General features: G+C 43.7%; 2 protein-coding genes across 3 annotated transcripts; one reads left to right on the top strand and one right to left on the bottom strand.

The window, feature by feature from the left end:
- The first annotated feature begins 338 nt into the window (after positions 1–338).
- Positions 339–10,271, top strand: LOC123144134 (succinate-semialdehyde dehydrogenase, mitochondrial). Its single transcript, XM_044563168.1, has 20 exons — positions 339–581; positions 698–814; positions 1,646–1,745; positions 2,569–2,617; positions 2,708–2,795; positions 2,890–3,000; positions 3,376–3,438; positions 3,530–3,640; positions 4,196–4,261; positions 4,386–4,463; positions 5,386–5,463; positions 6,088–6,154; positions 6,232–6,317; positions 8,245–8,277; positions 8,361–8,393; positions 8,866–8,966; positions 9,129–9,214; positions 9,557–9,663; positions 9,744–9,821; positions 9,895–10,271. The coding sequence occupies exons 1-20, from the start codon at positions 486–488 to the stop codon at positions 9,925–9,927; spliced, it is 1,581 nt and encodes a 526-aa protein (XP_044419103.1). The 5' UTR covers positions 339–485; the 3' UTR covers positions 9,928–10,271.
- Positions 10,272–17,310: 7,039 nt separating this feature from the next.
- Positions 17,311–19,871, bottom strand: LOC123144133 (myb family transcription factor IPN2). 2 transcript variants are annotated; one of them, XM_044563166.1, is made up of 6 exons: positions 19,298–19,871; positions 19,132–19,208; positions 18,952–19,009; positions 18,775–18,844; positions 18,559–18,655; positions 17,311–18,271 (listed from the first exon to the last, which is right to left on the bottom strand). In XM_044563166.1, exons 1-6 carry the CDS (start codon positions 19,485–19,487, stop codon positions 17,672–17,674), a joined length of 1,092 nt encoding a protein of 363 aa, XP_044419101.1. In that variant the 5' UTR covers positions 19,488–19,871; the 3' UTR covers positions 17,311–17,671. The 2 variants fall into 2 exon arrangements, with proteins under 2 accessions (XP_044419101.1, XP_044419102.1); XM_044563167.1 differs by having other exon boundaries at positions 18,583–18,655; positions 19,298–19,870.
- Positions 19,872–21,642: the final 1,771 nt, after the last annotated feature.

Raw genomic sequence — 21,642 nt, 5'->3', positions numbered from 1 at the left:
AAACTAAATATCCTTAAATATGTGGTGAGACAATTGTTGCTAAAAAATCATCTCTTAATTAAGAAAAGACAAACATTTTCTTATGGTTTCTCTCACTTTACCTGAGCAATTATCTTATGTGACACTTCTAAGATATCACCATTGTAGATGCCCTAATAAAATTAATAAAATAATTGAGCATGTTCAGTCGAAATGGATTTCCTTGCTTGTCTGCATGGTGCTGCATAGAATGGTTTTAGGAGGGCAAAAAGGGCAAGTGCATTCTTTGTGATCTGGGGCGACCTGGCCGTCCGTGCGGTCCACGCCGGCCCGCGAATATTTGCCGACCTCGGGGCGAGAGGTTGCGAGGTCGCCATCGCACAACGTTCAAAATTTCCCCACCTCCGCACCAGCTCAGCAGGCCACGTGTAAAGCGCTCGTGTGAATAAGACACAGAGACCCGGCCACACCAGGTGCAGGTGTTCGTCACTCGTCGCTTCCTTCAGATGGCGATGGCGATGCGACGCGCGGCGGCGCTCGGCGCCCGCCACATCCTGGCCGCCTCCGTCTCCGCCTCCTCCCGCGTCGCCAGCCGCCGCCACGTACGCCATCTTTGCCCCCACCCCACTCGCCTGCGCCCCTTCATACCCCTCGCGCCCCCCGGCGGTGGTGCTCGGTGGGTCGTGTTTTTTCTGTTAATCGCTGGGTGGGTGCGCAGATGGGCAGCGTGGACGCGGGCGCGGCGATGGAGAAGATCCGGGCGGCGGGGCTGCTCAGGACGCGCGGCCTCATCGGCGGCAAATGGGTCGACGCCTACGACGGGAAGACCATCGAGGTACCGTTACTCCCTCCATCCATCCTTCGCGATGCCTGTTGATTGGCGCGGTTCGGATAGCGTTCGATTTCGAGGGGAAATCAGGGCTTATTGCGGCGCTCCAGTTGCTACTTAATGGAACGCGTGGGAGTTCGAAATTTTGTGCCGAATTTCTTAGTTCGTTCTGTTGAATTGCAATTTTGTTGGTGTAGCTATTAGTCGTGTGTTCTTAAGCTGTGAGCACATTCCCTCCCCACTGGGGCATTCCGGTGAGCAGTCTGTGTGCGACAGTGTCAGACTGCTTGGTGGAGTGGGCTAAACAGAATTGTGTGCTTCGTTGCAACATGTTTTGGTCAGTGGGGAGGTTTTATGCCGCACGACAGGTGAATCTGCCGAGGGGAGCACATAAACTAGGTTGTGTCACCGAGTGTTGACAGGCTGAAGATCCAGTGTTGAGACGGGAAAACTCAATACGGTTAGTGCTGCATCGATGAGCTCTGGCAATGTTGCTTGGACTTTTGACCCCATTCCTAGGACGTTAGCACCATTAAAATTTTCCTCTTGCCTGATATAGTTTGGAGCCATGAGTAATTCTTTAGTATGGTTTTGCCCTGTCTTAGCCACCGTACGCCTTGATAGCCATGAAAATAGTGCCGGAACTTAGCTGGTCTTGAGCCTTTTGAGTTTGCTCCTTAGGTTATTTCTGTAATGAGCGCTGAACAGTATGAGGAATTAATGAAATGTTGCTACTGCAACTCTACTCACTTTTTATATCTCAATTCTCTAATCTATGGTAAGTTGCTAATGTTGATTGTCAATCTTTGTCACTGGAATAACTTATTTTTCTTGTAGGTGCAAAATCCAGCAACTGGCGAGGTCCTAGCAAATGTAGCCTGCATGGGCAACAGAGAAACAGCTGATGCAATAACTTCTGCTAACACTACATTTTATAGTATGTCAAACACATTAGTGTATTCGCTTTTAATGCTTGAACACTGACCAAATAATGTTTTGTAAGTGCCAGTTAAACTGTCTTGACATGCTTATAATATTAATAATATATGCAAATTAAATTGCTTCCGTGTCTGCGGAAGATCAGCATTGGAACACCATGAATCAAGTGAACCCTTGCTCAGATGTCACTTACGTCTCCACAATCAACTAATATCTTCTGTGTATCAGAAAATGCTTTCATTCTGGCTTAGTTTTATTGCCATAAATAGTAATTTAATAAATCAAAATCAGAACTACTATACTGTCTCCATATTAGGTGAATGTGTGATGGTTGTTTTGTTTCTGGTAGAACAGAGGAGTTGTACTTCGTAGTAGACAGAGTACATCTTGTAGACTCCCAAAATCCTCTAGTTTTTTAGTACAAGCTCTGAAAGGCAGCAAGAGAATACATGATCAGCACTTAGGCAAAGAAAATTAGGAGAGACAGATTGGTCTCTAAAAGCTTATTTGGCTAAAGCATTGGCAACTTTGTTGTTTCGGAAATGCTCGTTTAAAAAAATATCTAATGCATGCCCTCTTTTGATGCAAACCTTATCTAAATCAAGTTTGATTATGATTTTCAATACCTAGTAGGATACTCATCTTCACCTCATAACAAAAATACGAGTCCTGCATGGAATTGTGCGTTTGCTGTTGTTGTTTGCCTTTGCTAAATATTTGTATGCCTAAGAATGTTTTTCTTGGCATATTTCATTATAGTTGCTTTTCCATTTACCACTCGTAATTTTCTTTGTTTGTTTATTACCCTTCCGTTTTTGTAGCTTGGAGCAAACTCACTGCAAGTGAAAGGAGCAAGGCACTAAGAAAATGGTAGTTTGTATGGATTGAAGTGTTAATAATAGCATGAATTTCTTGTAGTATTACCTGGATATTTCTTCTCACTGTGTATATTCCACAAAGGCATGACCTACTTATGTCACACAAGGAAGAACTTGCACTTCTTATGACACTGGAACAGGGGAAGCCTATGAAAGAAGCCCTTGGGGAGGTACTTGCAGAAATCATGCACTGACAATAGTTTGTTGGAGCTTGTCATTATCTAGGGTTATAGTAGGGTAATTTGTTGCTAATCATATATTCAGGTGAACTATGGTGCAAGTTTCATAGAATTTTTTGCTGAGGAAGCAAAGCGTGTGTATGGTGATATTATTCCCCCAACTCTAGCTGACCGCAGACTATTGGTTCTGAAGCAGGTAATATGCTAGTACCCTCTAAACATTTATTATGCCTGTTCCTTCTGGTAGTCACTTTTCCCTTTATTACCCCATTACTTTTATACTCCCTCCGCCCTGAATTACTTGTCACAGAAATGGATGTATCTAGACGTATTTTTAGTTTTAGATACATTCCTTCCTATCAATTTCTGCGACAAGTAATTCAGGACGGAGGTAGTATTACATATTTCATCATCACACCGTACACTTCTCACCTTTCATTTCATCAAGCAAAATGTCATGATAATCTTTTATTTTTCTTGGAATGCTACTCTAGTTTCCCAGTTCATTTTCTTGTACTAGTACAGTAAACCTTTATTTTTCTAATATTAGTTTTACTGGATATTTTTGCAGCCTATTGGCGTAGTTGGAGCTATTACACCATGGAATTTTCCTTTAGCAATGATAACCAGAAAGGTCTGAAGCAAAACACACTTCTCCATTGGTTAAAATGTCCAAAAGAAAATCAGCTATGTTCGTGCATTTTCTTATATATGCCTTGCCGCAGGTTGGACCAGCATTGGCTTGTGGATGCACTGTTGTTGTCAAGCCATCAGAGTTCACACCTCTGACAGCATTAGCTGCAGCAGACCTTGCTCTTCAAGCTGGAATACCAGCTGTAATTCTCTCGAGTTCTCTATTATTCCAGTATTATTTGTGTACGAGTGTATTTATTCTGTTTCCATCTGTACTTGTTGAAGATCATGTTTCAAAATGGACTACTAAATTTCTGTAGCGAAATTTTCATATTCATGGTATGGGTACAGTTACCGAGAAAATTCTGTTACTCCCTCCGATCCATATTACTTGTCACTCAAATGGATGTATCTAGCACTGAAATACGACTAGATACATCCGTTTCAGTGACAAGTAATATGGATTGGAGGGAGTACTAGATTTCTGGGATGCCTTGCTCGTTTTGAGAAGTAAACTGTTAAAACTAGTCATAACTGCAATCCTGCAAAAGTCCCTAGGGGAAAGACCAGGTTTTCGTTATTATTGGAACAAATCATAGTATTTTCCCATCTTTTAATTGCACCTGCCAAGTTGTTTCTTAACAGAAGGTTTTATTCATCACAGTTATTTTTTCATTATCTAGGGTGCACTAAATTTAACAGAAGGTTTCCTATGAGTCTATTCATGACATCTGTTTCAATCATATTTCTTCATCTAGGGTGCACTAAATGTTGTGATGGGTAATGCTCCTGAGATAGGTGATGAACTAATGCAGAGCATGCAGGTTTTATTTCCTTCCCTTTCTTTCAGTATTAATTATCTAGTATGTTTTTTTGCAAGTATTTTTTTAGATATGTTAAATCATATAAATTGTGGGTGTACATGATCACATGTTTTCCTCTTTATAGGTCAGAAAGATTACGTTCACGGGTTCAACAGCTGTTGGCAAAAAACTGATGGCTGGATCAGCAAACACTGTGAAAAAGGTATGTACTGAGAAACTACTTGAGGAGAAATTACTGTACCTCTGAAGTTTAAAGTTCTTGTGCATCTTTAGAGCTTTCTCCTCCCAAGAACACATCCAATAGCTGCAAGTTGTATTGATTTCGTTTGGTGACATATTGCAATAACTAACCTTGTTTCAGATGAACATGTAAGATATCTGTGCAGAAGGGCTCAGCAAACCAGGAGTAGCTCGCTGCTTCTGGTCATACTAGCCCTTATCTAATTTTCATAAAATGTGTCCTCTGGTTTAGGCCCTAGATACCATACTGCATGCACTTCAGCCCGGAATGTCTATATATCCCAGTATTAGATATGCCCCAAACATCAATCTAGAAAGTCTTAGAGGCTGGAGCCCAGGGGCTTCGGGTTGTTCTGCCCACAACCTGGGACGTCCATTGATAGTTTGTATGACTCTGTACCGCTCACTTCCTAGGAGGCCTGTTCTACCTTTCCCATGAAATGAAATGCAAAGGTCCTTTGCGTTTTCTCGAAAAAGTCTCAGACCTTACCAATAAGTGGTCCAAAAACCACCCGATCTCTGGAACCACCCTGGTTGTATTTTTCTGGTCCTGTGCCACTTTCAAAACTTGCTATTCGGTCAATTCAGCTTTGGTAGCATTTTATTCTTTAGGGTGTCGGATATAGAGTTTTCACTTTTTTAAGCACCGTAACTACTTGCTGGCTAGTAATACCATGATATGTTAATAATTGCTTTGCCATTTTGACTTAATTTTCCAGTGAAATTTTGGTCGGGATATATGCGGTATTGTTAGTTAGCAAGATCTTTTCACTGTGCGGTTAACTTCCTTTATTTTAGTTGGAATGTTTCTGCAAAAGCTTTTATTGTTTCATTTCAGTGTGATATCATCAATGTTGATATTCGCAAGAATAATTCTCATGTAGGTTTCTTTGGAGCTCGGTGGGAATGCGCCTTGCATTGTTTTCGATGATGCAGATATTGATGTTGCCGTTAAAGGCAGTGTAAGTAAAAATTTACTTTTCCTCACTTCCACAACTATTTTCGGGTCTCGTATTTCCACTAACATACATACCAAAAAGATCATGATTAGCTCTCTAGGTGGAGATGAACATCATAATAGATATGATGAATTTGTACTTTATGTCTAAGACTTGCATGAATTGGCTAATTGACTATTGGGGCCTGTTTCGTGGTTTTAAAGAACGATCTTGAAAATGCTCAGTTTTCTTAGGTCAATGCATGCATATGTATGTCTCTTGACTTCCCTTTCTTTTTTCCTGAGCTGCAACTGAGAAACATAACGTGGGCTAAACACATGTCGCTTTCCTCACTCTTTCCCAACATATATTATGTTAGAAATTCAGTGTTGGGTTGGTATCCAGGTAATGCACATATCCCTCTTACTTCTCTAGAGGATAATATCACGATATGGCAAAAAACAAACAAACAAAAAAACAAACATGATAATGGCTGAATCAGCTAATGCAGTTCATTTCATATGTATCACTTTCTCTTACTAACATATTTTACACTTTCCCACTTCAGCTAACAGACTATTAAAATGTGTAAATTCTATCATTTTGATCATAATATGATGCATATTCACCTACTCCATTCTTATTTAGCTTGCTGCCAAGTTTCGGAACAGTGGACAGACGTGTGTATGTGCAAACAGGATATTGGTGCAAGAAGGTATACTGATCATTTATGTCATATATATGTTATTGGTGCCTCTTTTGTTCTGTTAAGAATGCAAGTTGCATCTGTAGGTATCTATGAAAAATTCGCAAGTGCATTTGTCAAGGCTGTTCAGAGTTTGCAAGTCGGTAATGGGCTAGAAGAGAGTACATCACAGGTATATAAAGTTTTTAATCCCCCTGTGTTATATATTGAGCTACAAAATTTGAGCTATGTGTTTCTTGTGTTAGTTTCTTGGACAATGTTTTCTAATGCTGTATGAGTTATAAGAATACCTAATTTGACAGTACTTGGGGTCTCTTTGGATTGAAGGATTTTCATAGGAATTCTGTAGGATGTCAGTCAATAGGATTTTTCGCATGAAATCCCTCTGGATCAAATGAATGAGACCACCAAGTTTCTAAGGCTTGCTTTCATACGCTCCAATTCCATCTGATATCTAGCAAGAGGTTAGACCACACGGAAAATTACTTAGTGTCTTGCATCAACCTTCTCTCTCTCCAAATTCCTACAAATTTTTTGTGGGGCACCCCAAGAGCCACTTTTCTAGATTCATATGTTTTTGTTTCCTGCCAACTATTGAGGTTGATTTTGCGCAGAACACCTACTCTACAAGTTTAATGTATGAAACACAACCTATTAGTGTAATCCATTGCAGGTAGCTCTAATCCATCGTTTGCCTCCGTGACATGATCCCTGTTGGTCCCACTTATAAGTGCACACATGAAAAAAAACCCGGGCTGGACGACAGGTTTTGGGGATATTTGCAGTTTTAGTTGCCTCATTCAAAAGTTTGGTTCAGAATTCAACATTTCTAAAAAATGCTAAAAAATCAGTAAATTATAATTGTATTCACTACTTATGTGGGATATTTCAGCTCATTTGGACCACATGTTTGAATTCTATCAGCACATGGACACTTAGCCCCGTTGGGATCTCCTCCACGATCCAGCTTCCTGAGAAGCGAGCGAGAAGCGACCCGAACGGTTCAGCTTCGAGAATTCAGCTCCTGGAGAACGAGCGGCCTGCAGTGCAATTTTGTGGAGCAGCTTCGGCCCAGCTTCGCAAAAATGAGAAGCAGGAGTTGCTGGAAATTACGTATGATTGCCCTCCCGAAGTTCCACGTGCAGATTCCTCGAACCGTTTTTCTCGCTAAAGCCTGACCCGACGAGAGCGAGCTCAGTGAGACAGACGCGAGCCTCTGCTCTCTCAACCCTAGCTGCGGCGCCGCCGCCTCGAGACTTCCGCTGCCGCCCCTCGCTTCTCAGACTCATCCTGCAGGTCGCCGCCCGCAGTCAAATTCCGTATCTGCAGCCACTCCCTCCATTGGTCGCCGCTGGCAGCCGGACGACCTGCTCCGTCCAGTCTGCAACAAGATCCACGCCACACATACGTGCACCCTTTTTCAGCCCAACTCTTCCAAGTGCATTGGCCCCAGACTTGGCTGAACAGGCCAAGCCCATTTCATGGGCTGTGCACGTGAGGAGCTGCTCACGCCAGCCGAACGCGAGGCTGCTCCAGCGAGAATTCGAGAAGCCAGCTAATCAAGAAGCTAGAGGAGATCCGAACGGGGCCTTAGTTAAGAGAGAAATCAGTCCATAATTAAGTCTAGCTATGTCCAGTCTAACATTATAAAAATCATGAAGCAGGGAAAGTGAGTCCTCACTAATCGAATCCAAGAAATGCTGATAAAAATCGAACAAAGCCACTTCATCAACGTGGGCCCATGGCTGTCTTCCTGAAGGTCCTTTTAGGTTCCGTAAGTTGTGGGTACAACCCTCTTGAAACGGTCAACAAGGTCTGCCTGCCAGTCGTCAGTTGCATCTGGCAGCGTGACGGCTTGCCCTGGGAGATATTTGCTGTTTTAGTTGACTCAATTCAAAACCTGACGGATGCCACAAGCCATGAGATCTCAATCCTACGTGTTTTTTATTCCTTAATTTATAGAATCTTGTCTTCCAAAGAGACCCTTATGAATTATGATTGAACTTCGTGCTGCATCATAATGGATAATGCTCGTGATCTGCTATGTTATTTGCTTTTTGGTACCTCATGTCAGGTTTTACAGTTTCTTTCACATGCAGGGTCCTCTAATCAATGAAGCTGCTGTTCAAAAGGTTCATATTTTGCACTTGCAATGATTCTGAAATATTATGTAGCGATCCTCACATGTTTTATTTTTTGGCTTGTTCTCTTGTAGGTAGAGAAGTTTGTAGGTGATGCTACTTCAAAGGTAATCTCAAATGACTGTAACGGCGTACATTTTCTCTATTGGAACTACTCCCTCCGTTCCTAAATACTTGTCTTTCTAGGCATTTCAACAAGTGACTACATACGGAGTAAAATGAGTGAATCTACACTCTAAAATATGTCTACATACATCCGTATGTGATAGTCATTTGAAATGCCTAGAAAGACAAGTATTTAGGAATGGAGGGAGTAGATGTTAGGTTCCAAACTATGGCTTAGACCATTTCCTGGCCCCAGCTGGATTGTTGGTAACATTTTTTAAAAGGTGAATCAGAAAGTTAAGTGGTTGAGGAACCACAGTTTTCCTGAATCTTGACTCTGGTTCATCACCCACACACTAACAAGAGACAATTCTATACCAAGATGCTTGTCTGATGATTCTATACCAAATCTCCAACATAACCTGCAACTGCATGTAAACTGTAAATTATCTCCTTATCTTGGTCCTTCTGTAGGGAGCCAACATCATGCTCGGTGGTAAAAGGCACAGCCTTGGGATGAGCTTTTATGAGCCAACCGTGGTAGGGAATGTAAGCAATGATATGCTTCTTTTCAGGTAAAGTTTGAATTTCTACATCATGTCCATCTTGTTTCAGTGCATAGATCTTACTTTTATGTGCAGAAATCATGAAATCGTTGGTCCAGTCCTTTGCAAATTTATAACTATCTTCAGATTTGAACTCTTAATGTGTAACAAGGCCAATACATTTTGCTTCAGTGAAGAAGTTTTTGGTCCAGTTGCACCACTTATACCATTCAAAACTGAGGAGGAAGCAATCCATTTAGCAAACGACACCAATGCAGGTTCATTCTCTGGCCCAAGTTAACTTTTTAGGATTCCCTTTCTGTAGACTGCCATATATGTCGAGCCCTTTAACAAAAAACCTGCAGTGAAACATAATGCATAGGGTATGTCGCAGTCAGAAAACGTTGGTAGAGAATGATACAACATTGACATATTTCTAGATAGTGGTAACTATAATCTGCCATGTCTGAATTCTTTGTGCTAAGTATATATAACCATCTTAAGAAAACCTAGCGGTAATGAATTTTATTTGAGCAATTCCATAGTCTTGGCTTAAGGCTAATTTTGTGAAAACATGTTGTAAACTCATTCTAGTAACCTCATTATCCATGATGCTCCAGGCTTAGCCGCATACATGTTTACAAAGAACATTGCGCGGTCATGGCGTGTTTCTGAAGCTCTTGAATACGGGCTTGTCGGTGTGAACGAGGGATTAATTTCAACAGAGGTGATAGAACGCCAAATCAAATCACTTAATCTCCTGCGTTATGAGCCTACAATGTAAGATATATTTCATATAATTTCCAGGTAGCGCCATTCGGTGGGGTTAAGCAGTCTGGGCTTGGGCGAGAAGGATCAAAATACGGCATGGACGACTACCTGGAGGTTGGTACATGCGATTCTCTAAACTGTTTCCCGACGTGTTACTCGTTTCTCATTTGCTTGACCGCGGTTGCAGATTAAGTACGTATGCATGGGCAACCTGGGTTGATGTTTGAAGTTGGCCTTCGCTTCCACCTGAATGGAGAAGAAGGATCGAGAACCTACTGGGGCCAGGTGCGCTGATAAGCGTGGATAGCTCTGCAGGCGTAAGGTGTAAGATGGAACGAAAAGGGAGGACAGTTTTAGAAGCTTGGAATAAAGAGAGTAAAGCCGTGTCCGAATAAAAGGTGCAAATCCGAGTGAAGAGGGAGGGCAGTCTAGAAGCTTGGAATAAAGAGAGTAGGCCGTGCCCAAATAAAAGGGTTGTAATGAGTTGTAAATGAATGAAACGTGAAGCACGGCTTCGTCTCTGAACTTTGGTACTACTCAATAATCATCACGTTGTTCACTTGACGCAGAGAGCAGATCCTCTCAAATGGTGTAGTGATACTGCATTCTGTGTTTCTGGCCACTGTCGCTCCTGCATGTGAGCTGTTCCTGTGTCACCAAAGCGTCACAGATCATGAGTAACTAATACTATCCTGCAAGTAGCAGTGGGTCTGCGCGACATTTTAACCACCGATGCCTTCAATTGTGGTGTTTGAAATAAAAACTATTGTGTACAATGAACACGTAACTTGAAGACTGCGTAATAATTTGGCATTGTCAATGTTAAAACTGGTGGTCGAACCTGAAATGCTTGACCGGCGTAGGTTATTAAACAACACGTGTGTTAGTAGTTGTATAAGACGGAGTGAGTAGTGGCCGTATTGTCAAGTTCGGAGTACTTGTAAACGCTTGTTGGCAAGCAGGAATTTCGCAGAAACCACTCCCACATGCGGCATGAGCCGATGAGATCTCTCACATTCTGAACAAACAAAAGGACGCCTAATACGAAAAGCTGAGAAGATCTGGCTGGTATCTCCTCTTTCCCGCTTACCGAGGTAGCAGCAGCTAGATCGAGCGATGAGTGCAGACCCTGGGCAGGCGGTAAGAGTGAATGGGGCCAGCAGCAGCACGAGCCAACCAACCGTATGGTACTATACTAGTACGCTGCTACTCCTACCAACTACTTGTACAGTACAGCAACCGGTGGAAGTAGAGGGAATAAACGAAGCTTCCTCCCTCGTCAAACAATGGCCGGCTGGCTGGACACTGACATGCACCTTTATCTTTTTGTTCACCCCCCTCTCCTCCAAAGGGCGGCAGCAAAAGGGCGCTTGTCTCTTGCACAAGGGACCCACCGACCGGGGGTGAACCCGAGGCGAGCCAGCCCGGGCCACCAGGGGCCGGCCTGGCCTGCGGGCTGCTTTGCTTTGGTGAAACCCAAGATGATTTGCCTCGGGAGCTGCGCGCGCGTACTGTAGCAGTGGCATGAGCTTTTGGAACTTGCTCCTGCTTCAGTGTACTCCCGGTAAGGCTCAGGAAGAAGCTTCCTTCGAGATCTCTGCGTCTCCTCGTTATTAGTCAAATAAAGGGCAAACCTAGGGTACCGGGCTTGAGCAGGCTGAAATGCACATACTGACAGGGGACAGTAAGTAGGAGCCTATGCGCTGATCTGCGTGCTGACTGCAGCGCAGGCAGTATACTTTGAACAAAATAGAAATTTATGCATATACTTATACCTGGGTTCCGGCATGCCGTTTTGGCTCCCAGCAACGAGTGTCAAACAAATTCAAAATGTTCTGATTTTTTCATACATGTTCATGTTAGTGTCCAAGACATGCTTAGAAAATTTCATGCGGAACATTTAACACTCAACTTTTCTTTCTTTTTTTGCATAGGTCAAGATGATTGGCTTTGCCCTGAACATCTGCATACCGTACGTAACATTTGGACATGAACATGTCTTTTTTCTTCATTTGCACATGAACATATATGACCCTATGTGAATTATATCACTCCACTTAATTTAATAAAAATCACATCACTGTATTTCATAAAACTAACGAGGCCACGGATTTTTATGGTAATTATAATCCAGGGTTTTATGAGAATACAACAGTGTAAAAAACCTCGGATTTTTGGACATTAAAATGCGGTACCATAAATCCGAGGTTTGTATATGTTAATCTGTATCTCGTTTTATTGTGGGGTGCCCACGGATTTTAATTCCCAAAACCTCGGATTTGTATCGATTGTCGTGATTTTATACATCCCATTCAGTTTTCTAAACTTAAGTTGTCGCTTTGGACACGAGCATATTTGGCTTTTAAAACTTTATTTATTGTCAATATATTTTAAAATGTTCATTAATTAGACACTTCAAGTATATATGCATAAATTTGTCATAAAACTGCTTCTACGTACAAGATCTCAGCATACATATGTTCAAACATACTGATATACACTCTTTTGTTTTTATCCTATATATAAATCACTTCTGGATTAAATAGAAGATACTACCAAATTCCAATGGATTGGGCACCAATTCCATAGGAATTTTAACAGGCATATTTTCATACTCATTCACATAGCTAGGTTGATTCACTTAAATGTATGTTTTTGATCGAAACGACTATCCCCGTAGATTTTGTAGTTGTTAATCTTTTACCAATTTCATGCAATTCAAAACCCTAAATTAACTATGAACCGTAGCCTGGAACCTCGTATGACCAGGATACAAGATACATGAGGACTGAATTAAGCATGCACGTCTTTTCCATCTTCTTTTTTCTTCTGAAAAAGAGGTTCAAACCTTGCACGCTAGAATCAAATTAGCAATTTAGAGATAATTTACTAGTTTCTATTACTGATATTTTGCTGATAGTTCATTTGATCGAACCAGATTCCAAAATACACACATCCCTTGCGTGCATGAAGTACGAGTATCCTGACCACTTTTTTTCTCTCCCTTCTCTTTTCATCCTTTCCTCTTTAAATACTGTAGAACCATCATTTCTGTTTGGCCCACACCTCAGGTACTGAGTGCATGTACTTAGTTTGCACCAAATTTAATTTTCCACAGGTATACATAGTAACAATGCGATCTACATGACCCGGCTTTGCTCCAAATAATATTTCCATTATTCTACATTGTCCACATTTAGTGGTTCTACATATTGCTCCCAGTTGCTCTGGCTTTTCATGATCACTAATTAGCAGCACACATTTGCATGTTTTTTTTTCCGTGAGCATGCATGTTGAATTGTATTTTCCGAAACATGCATGCTCTTCAAATACGTGTTCAGTTCATTTGTTGTTGAAGACATAGCATTTTTTGGATGACAGCGCTTTTTAAGACAAGAACATTAGTACATACTACACCTCTATCCAAATCTGTAAGGCGGACACAAGTTTCTAGGCTTTTCTTTTGCGGGAAGTTTTTAGGCTTCCAACTTCACTAACAAAACATGTGTTATATACTCCCCCCGATTCTAAATATAAGTCTTTTAGATATTACAATGCCGACTACATACAGATGTATATAGACATATTGGAATTTCTAAAAGAACTTATATTTAGGAACGAGGGAGTATATTTTTAGTGGCATATACCACATGATTTTGTTAATCAAACCGAAGACCTAAAAACCCATGCCAGATTTACAAACTAAATGGATGGGGTACTATCTCTTGCATGCATGTGCATGCAAGCTTGCCTTGAAGGTACTAAGTTACTACACTAACTGGCTAGAGTTACGAACTTTGGAACATAGGCATAGGCATTAGATTGTGTATTCCTCAGTCATCCAAAGAGGTACTATTTCTAAATCGACAAGATTGCACGTCATAAGTACATTTTATAGCCTTATTATGCATGCTAGCACATATCATATATGCTGTGCCAGTGTTCCCCGATTTTGCAATAATTTGGCTGTGGGCATCCTCAGTGGTGATCAAAAGTTTTTTCTCTCTCAGTGTATATATATCCTGACATTCTTCCTTTTTTATCCAAGAAAAATATAGTTTTGTTAGTTGATACGAAGGCAAGTGTCCGAAGTTACATTTGCACCACAACTCCATAAGTCACACAGCAACACTAGTAGGAAAAGGGGCTTTTACCCCGGTTTGTAAGGGCCTTTTGTCCCGGTTTTCGAACCGGGACTAAAGGGTTGTTACTAAAGCCCTAACCCTTTAGTCCCGGTTCTTACACGAACCGGGACAGAAGGTCCTTCACGTGACCGCTGCTGCCAGCCAGGCAGGGGGGCCTTTGGTCCCAGTTGGTGCCACCAACCGGGACCAATAGGCAGGGCCTTTTGTCCCGGTTGGTGTCACCAACCGGGACCAATAGGCATCCACGCGTCAGCATTTCAGGGGCTGGGTTTTTTGTTTTTTTAAAGGGGGGGGGGGATTTGGGGGGTTTTGGGGGGTTAATTTAGGTGTTTCATATATTGTGTTAGCTAGCTAATTAATAGAGAGAAGTGTCCTCTCTTATCTCCGTGCTTGGTCGACGCTACGTACTATATACGTATGGAGAGGACTAGACACGCTAGCTAGTAAACAAATGAAGGAAACAGAAGATCGTCATGAACATATGCATACAGAGAGAAGTGATATCGACCACCTCTCCTTTTCCGAGAGATTGGTCGAACAACAAGTTCTCGTATATCTATCTGACACTACCGGCTACATATATACAATAATTATCTCTTACAATATAATCTCCTAATTAAATTGTAAGAACACAGGGTCCATATAGTATTATCCGTTTTCAGCGATCACGTGGTCAAGGAAGAATGCCGCCAATTCCTCTTGAATTGCTCGCATACGATCTTCTGCTAGGAGTTCATCCCGCATCCGAAACATCTAATTTGAAGAAGGGGGTCAATACATATATATATATGAATAAATGAAACTCGACACAAATGATGGTAATAAAATAAAATTGTGAATATTATTGCTTACGCACTTCATATTGTTCGTCAGAGTAGCCCCGCTCACAGGTCGTGTGGCGGACAGACTCGCAAACGTAGTATCCACAGAAATCATTCCCTTGTTCCTGCCACAACCACTTTACAAGAAATAGAGGTCAATCTAACTGATAAGCAAGCATGCTAAATGGTATTGATGAAACTAGCGCTTGAATCACTAGGAGATGTGCGGAACATGCTACTATAGTACTTACTTTCGGGTGTCTAAATTGCAGCTTCTTCGGGAGTCCCGGAGCTTTTGTGGTGAATTTTCTCCAAACCCTGCCAGACAAAGAAAACAATTACTTGATATCAGGAAATGAACAAAGTTGCTGATATGGTGGATAATGATCGATTTAACTTACTTCTCGAGCATTTGAGTCATGTCCGCATAGTCCTGGGGATCTTTTCGTCTCGAGTCTAAGACGGTTACTACTCCCTGCTCAAGCTTAATCTCTAGGAGAATATAGTGGAAGCTGCGCATGCATGCATAAGTCATCAATTACATTACCATAACCTGGACTAATAAGGGAAACCGAATATGCACAAGACAGTAACACTCACTTGAAGTTGTAAGGAAAGAGTATTATATCTTTGTTTTGATTTAATACCAACGATCGTAGCAAGTTGGCCTCGGCTTCTTTGGCATGTTTTTCAACCGTATATGCATCTATGAGATTTGTGTTAATGAACCCAATATCACCGATTTGTCTTTTCTTCAATTCGGCGATCTTCAATCTGCATAATATAGTGAGGATAATTATAAATACATGCAATGAAAGAGCTGACCTATATAGAGAGACTTAATGACAGAAGTAGTACTACTTACAGATAGTAGCAAGTGATCGTTGATTTATCGATGGCCTTTTGATTGAAAAACTGGAAGAACTCCTCAAATAAAACATTCAGCAGTTCAATTCCAACGAGGTCATGCTCCGGTTTAATTCTCAGCGTCAAAGTATTCATCCCATCAGACTCTCTGCAGGTTTTCATGTACCAATCATGTAATCTTCGCATCATCGTTGTTAGAGATCTTTCATCTTTGACGAGAGGCTTCCCGTAATGGTATTTGTGTTCGTCTACCTCCATGATTTCATAATGTACATCGTCGGGCAGGCAATCTCCAAGATTGCTATAACCGGCCACCATCCTCGGATCATTAGCGACGATGTCTTTAGACACCTTGAGCGGGGGGCACGATTGGTTCGCTTGTTCGCCGAGCTGAGCAATTTTTTTCCCAGCTCGTCGTTCTTTTAACCTTTGATCACTGACAGTACTTCCCGACCGCTCCGCTTCGACAAATGTCTTTGCAATAATGCGCTCATAGTTGCCTTTCGGCGGAGACTTTGGTGGTTTTGTCAGGGCATCCAGAGTGCGCTTCGCTTTCACCGGATCTACCTTCTCCTCCGGAGGTGAATGTTTCTTTGCTTTCACCCCTTCAAAGAAGTTATTCACTTCGGCTCGCACGATCTTCGCGTTCTCCTCCTCGGTCCTCTCGTATGGTAACTTCTCCGGAGTCTTCAGAGAAGGACCGAATCTGTATTGCCTCCCGCCTCTGGCAGCTGTACTGCTAGACGCCGGCATAGCAGACGGAGCGGCTGCGGCTGTCTTCTTTCCTTGCTTATGAGGCGGAGGAGAAGGACTACGATGCGCCGGAGCAGCCGGAGCGGCGGCGGGTCTCTTCCGCCCTTGCTGACGAGGCGGAGAAGGAGGAGGCTGGCTGCTCTGGCACGCCGGCGCGGGCGGAGAAGGAGGCGGAGTGCCGCCACGCGTCGGAGAAGGAGGCTGATGAGTGCCCTGATCACTCGCCGGAGGAGGAGGCGGAGTGCCGCCACGCGCCGGAGAAGGAGGCTGAGTGCCCTGATCACTCGCCAGAGGAGGAGGCGGCGGCGGAGTGCCCTTACTCGCCGGAGGCGTCCAGTTCGGAAGGTTAATGAGCTCCTTCCGCCATAGGCACGGAGTCTTCAGAGCTAAACCCAGCCGAGTCTCCCCTTCATCGGTAGGGTGGTCAAGCTGGAGGTCCTCAAATCCCTCCGTTATTTCATCCACCATCACCCTAGCATATCCTTCTGGAATCGGCCGACAGTGGTAGGTTGCGCCGGGTTCAGGAGGTAAAACAGAGCCAACAGCCGCCTTGACTTTGAAGTTCTGCCATTCCGCCATAAGGTGGCAATGTTGAGACTCCGTGATAGCATCTACGGGGTAGCTAGCAGGAGCCGTCAAGACATGCTCCGGCTGAAGCAGCTCGGTGGAAGCCACACTGCTTCTCCGCTGAGATGACGGGGTAGCTTCGGGGGTAGTTTCGGCATGTCGATTGCCGTCTCGTTCCTCTAGCGCTTGAACTCTTTCGTGCAGCTTCTGAATTTGGGTCTGCTCCATTTTTTTCCTCCTCTCCTGGCTTTTGTAACCGCTTGCGTCCGGAAAACCAGCCCCCACGAGGCCCGGCAGGCCCCTGGCCGCACGAACCGGGACCAATGCTCACATTAGTCCCGGTTCGTGACTGAACCGGGACTAATGTGAATATTGCCCTGTGACCAAAGCCCAGTTTTCTACTAGTGCAATTCAAGAATTCAAATGATCAATGCATGAAAGCTTGTTCCAGACCCAACCAATAAGAATAATTAACAATATGTTTTTGACGATATACATGTGTTCCATGATCAATGCATGGAAGCTTGCCACATCAGCATGCAAGATCACCAAATAATTACATTACAAATTTACAACCGTCATAATTAATTAATTTAGAACACGTACAATTACACAACAGATCATCTTAGTTAGACCATGAGCATCATGACATAGACATGTGATGCATCACTATATGTGTAAGATCATCCTGATCGAAGCATAATTTCTTCTATAATTTCCTGATTCCATGCACTCAAGCTATACTTATTTAGCCACATGCACCCGGTTAAACAAAAAGCTCTAGTTAACTTAACTCGGTCGATCGCTTGATTTATCCGTAGATCACCGACGGGCTGCCCATCCTCTGGGCTCCCATGTGCGGCCGCCGGGGTGACGGCCTCTCGAGCTTCGACCCCATGCCGCCGTCGAATCCTCTGCTCCCAGCGGAGTCGCCGGACATGGTCATCATCGGCTTCGCTTCGTACATGGAGTCTATGTCGTCCATCATCGGCGGTGCCATCTGGAGTAGCTGATCGCCCTTGTCATCCTCGTCGCCGTCTTCGTCGTCACCCCACATCATAGGGCTCTTGCCTCCGGCGTACTGGCTGGACCTCTTCTTCCCCAACGACCCAATGCCGCCGCCATCGCTGCACGCGAAGAAGCTCTCCAGTGGCTGCTGCTGCTGCTGCAGGTCTAAGTGACCGCCTCCGTAGAGGTGCAGGTCCTGGAGGGAAGGGAAGCCCATGGAAGCCGGGCCAATGTCCTTGATGGAGCACACGTCGAGGACGCCGGCGTGGCTGCCTAGGGATTTGTACCCGGCAGTAGGGCTCGCCGCGACGTCCCCGGTGGCAAGCGTCTGGTATGCTTTCTCCAGGATGGACTGCATGTACTTTCCCTGGGCTTCAATCCTCATTTGGAGGTGCTTCTGCACCTGCGTGTGAATTGTCATGTAACTCATGTTCATGCATGCATGAGCTAACTAATTTAAGCGTAATTAAGCTACACAATTAGTGACAACCGAGTAAGCAATTAAACTTAATAACAGTGTTTTTGCATGCATGCATGTAGTGTATCTAAAAGTTGAGGAGCATGAGCTGCATGGGAAGGTGGTAAGGTGCTCAGAAAAGGGGAGCTGAGTAAACTTCCAAATGCTTTTAAAAGGAGAAAAATAAACTTCATGAGAAATTGACAGTCTTTTTAGCATCCACCCATGCGTACTTTGATTCTTGGTTGATTAATCACCTCTAGTTGCTCATGCAGCCTCCTTTGAACCTCCATTTGCATTCTGATGGCCTCATTCATGTGCACGTTGCGGCTGAAATTAAAATTCACAAACGGTAAAGGAAAAGTGGTGAGTGAAAAGCTTAATAATTGGGATATGAGTGAACGCAAAGTAATAAACATATTCTACTTCTTACTAACTGATTAACCTACTCGTTCATGTTTCTCCCCATTATGCCTGAAGAAGAGGCCGCGTTTCTATGCATCTCCATTGCTGCCGCAGCTGCGAAAAAATTTCAACAACACGAAGATATAACATATATACTGGAGTAGTAGAGTAGTCATGCACAATTTTATCTTCACAATTGAATTGCATGAGTTAGCTCTTACCATCCTTAACTGCATGATCGTTGAAGTCCTTGTGCGGCTGCTTTCCCAGCCTGAATTTCTGCACATGAAAAGACCAAACAGATTAGCCAGCATGCATGTGTGAGAGAGCGTATCATGCCAGCAAGAATTAGACCTAACCCTAATTAGAGGGTGCAACAACACACACACGGCCGGACGCACCTGAAGGTGGCTCTTGAGGTGGTAGAGAGTGAGCCCCTTGACCCCCATGACCCTCATGATCGTCTTCGGCGTCGCCTCTACAACAAGCACAAAATTCTCAGCGACGGAATTAATAATAATAAAAAAGTGACCAGCGCGCAGCACATGAAGGGTTTTGGAGCCGTACTGTCGGGGCCGCCGAGCTGGGCGACGGCGTCGACGAAGCGCTCATGGAGCTCCACCGTCCACCGGAGGCGCGGCTTGGGGTCGGTGGTGAGGACGAGGCCCGAGTCGCCCTGCACGCACATGGGCGCCCCGCCTCCCTGCACCGCCACCGCGCCAGCGCTGCTGCTAGTGGCCTTCTTGGAAGAGAACATTCTTCTCTTGTACTATTCTCCCCTGCCGCTGCCTCTCCTCTCCCTAGATCTCCCGGATTGAGCGCGTAGGGGGATTGGATTGGAGATTCAAGGACAAGGAATAGGGTTCGATCGCCCGCCCGCCCGCCTCCCGCGCTACGAGGCGACGCCGAGAGACCCCCTCTTGTTGCCCTCGTGGTCGTGGCGCGCTGGTCTGTGTGTGTGGCTGGCTATAGCTAGCTAGGTCTGCGTTGGGGTGGTGTCTTCTTTCTTTCTCGCTTGCTTGGCCGGGGTGTGTGGCTTTTGCTTTCTTTTTCCTCTCCCCTCTCTTTCTTGCAAGGAGTCTTCACCTACAAAGCCCCCATGGGTGATATTCTATCATGGCGCAGAAAAGCAACCAGCTCGAAGGCTCCCCCTCCCGCCTTTGGCAAAAGAGGAGAGTCGTGGGGTCTTTTGAAGTCTGCTAATTAGTGATATTCCTCTACTATGATTTTTATTATGGGCCCAATACGATCGAGCATCATCTACACTGTTCATAGATACCTAAGTTGATAATATCAGAGGAAGACAGAAGAAAAGCTACCCCCTCCGTCCCATAATATAAGAGCATTTTTTACATTAGTGTACTGTCAAAAACGCTCTTATATTATGGGACGAAGGGAGTAATATATTGGTTTTAATTATTCATTCATACATGTTCATGCATCTGTAGTAGGATTAACCGGGTTATATAAACTGAGTAAGTTAGACAAAACCCACCACGATTGTTACTTGGTATTTATAAAAGAGAGTGGATTTTCTACCATGCACGGGACCTCCCGTGCAATATTGAATATATTTTCAGAAATTACCTTTTGACAACTAAATCACCATGCTTCGAACTTGTTCCATACATATTTATTAATTCCATGTGAAAAATTTAATAATGTATTTCACAAAATAATTATCTTATTGTTCCACTACGGCTCCCCATGTTTCGTTGCATTTCATAATGATACATTGTGTGCCAATATGCATCAAACTGATTCTTAGTAATCTAAAAGTTTGTAAATATTAATATATTTTATTGCAACAAAACTTTGACCTTATCTAGTGTTTAACAAAACATGACATAGTTATGTGCACTCTTATAGTGTTTCACTATGTTTCAGACTTTAAATTTTAAAAATTATTGAAATATATTCAAAAGTGGTCTCATTTCAAAGGTCTCGTCGTCAAAAGCACAAATATGAAAACGGATCATAAATTGTAATTTTGGTCCATAAGACAAATTAGATTTGAGCTTGGAAATAAAATGAAAAAGCATGGGTTGGTGGAATGAACATAGGTGGAACAGTGTACTTGCATGTGATGAGAGAAACAACTAACTAACTGCCAACGGTATAAATGCATGGCATCGGATCTCCAAGCAAACCAACGGCGCATGCATGCACGGTACCTCCCGTGCCACTACTAGGAAAAGGCCTACTAATGGCGCACCTAATTTGGTCATTAATGGCGCATTAGTGGTGCGCCATTAGTAGCACGCCATTAGTATATTTTACTAATGGCGCACCACTGGTGGGCCATTAGTATCTGGTATACTAATGGCGCACCCCAGATGCGCCATTAGTATATACAACAGTGCGCCATTAGTATGCCTCCCAGGGGGCCATCTATACCCAGGTGCTTTGGCATACTAATGGCGCACAACAACAGGATGCGCCATTAGTAACTTCGGCATACTAATGGCGCACTGTTTAGTGATGCGCCATTAGTATCCTTTGCTATTTTTGAATTTGGATCTGGATCGCGATTTTTTTGCCCATTTTTTGCTCTTTTTTGGCTCATTTTTTTGCACGATATTATTTCAAATTTTGTTCCTGTTTTTGGATCTTGTACGTTCTTTTGCCGTGTTCTTTTTCCGGAGAGGAGTTCGCCGGAGAGGAGGAGGAGGAGGTCGCCGGAGAGGTGCTCGCCTACATCGCCGGAGAGGAGGAGGAGGTCGCCGGAGAGGAGTACACCGGAGCATCGGAGAGGAGGAAGGAGAAACCATGAGGGGAGCTCACCGAAGAGGAGGGAGGAGGAGCTCACCGAAGAGGAGGGAGGAGGAGCTCACCGGAGAGGAGGGAGTAGGAGCTCACCGGAGAGGAGGGAGGAGGAGCTCACCGGAGAGGAGGGAGGAGGAGCTCACCGG

Source organism: Triticum aestivum, chromosome 6D (assembly GCF_018294505.1).
Source record: "Triticum aestivum cultivar Chinese Spring chromosome 6D, IWGSC CS RefSeq v2.1, whole genome shotgun sequence".
Lineage (NCBI taxonomy): Eukaryota > Viridiplantae > Streptophyta > Magnoliopsida > Poales > Poaceae > Triticum > Triticum aestivum.
This window is presented reverse-complemented; position numbering and strand designations above follow the sequence as displayed.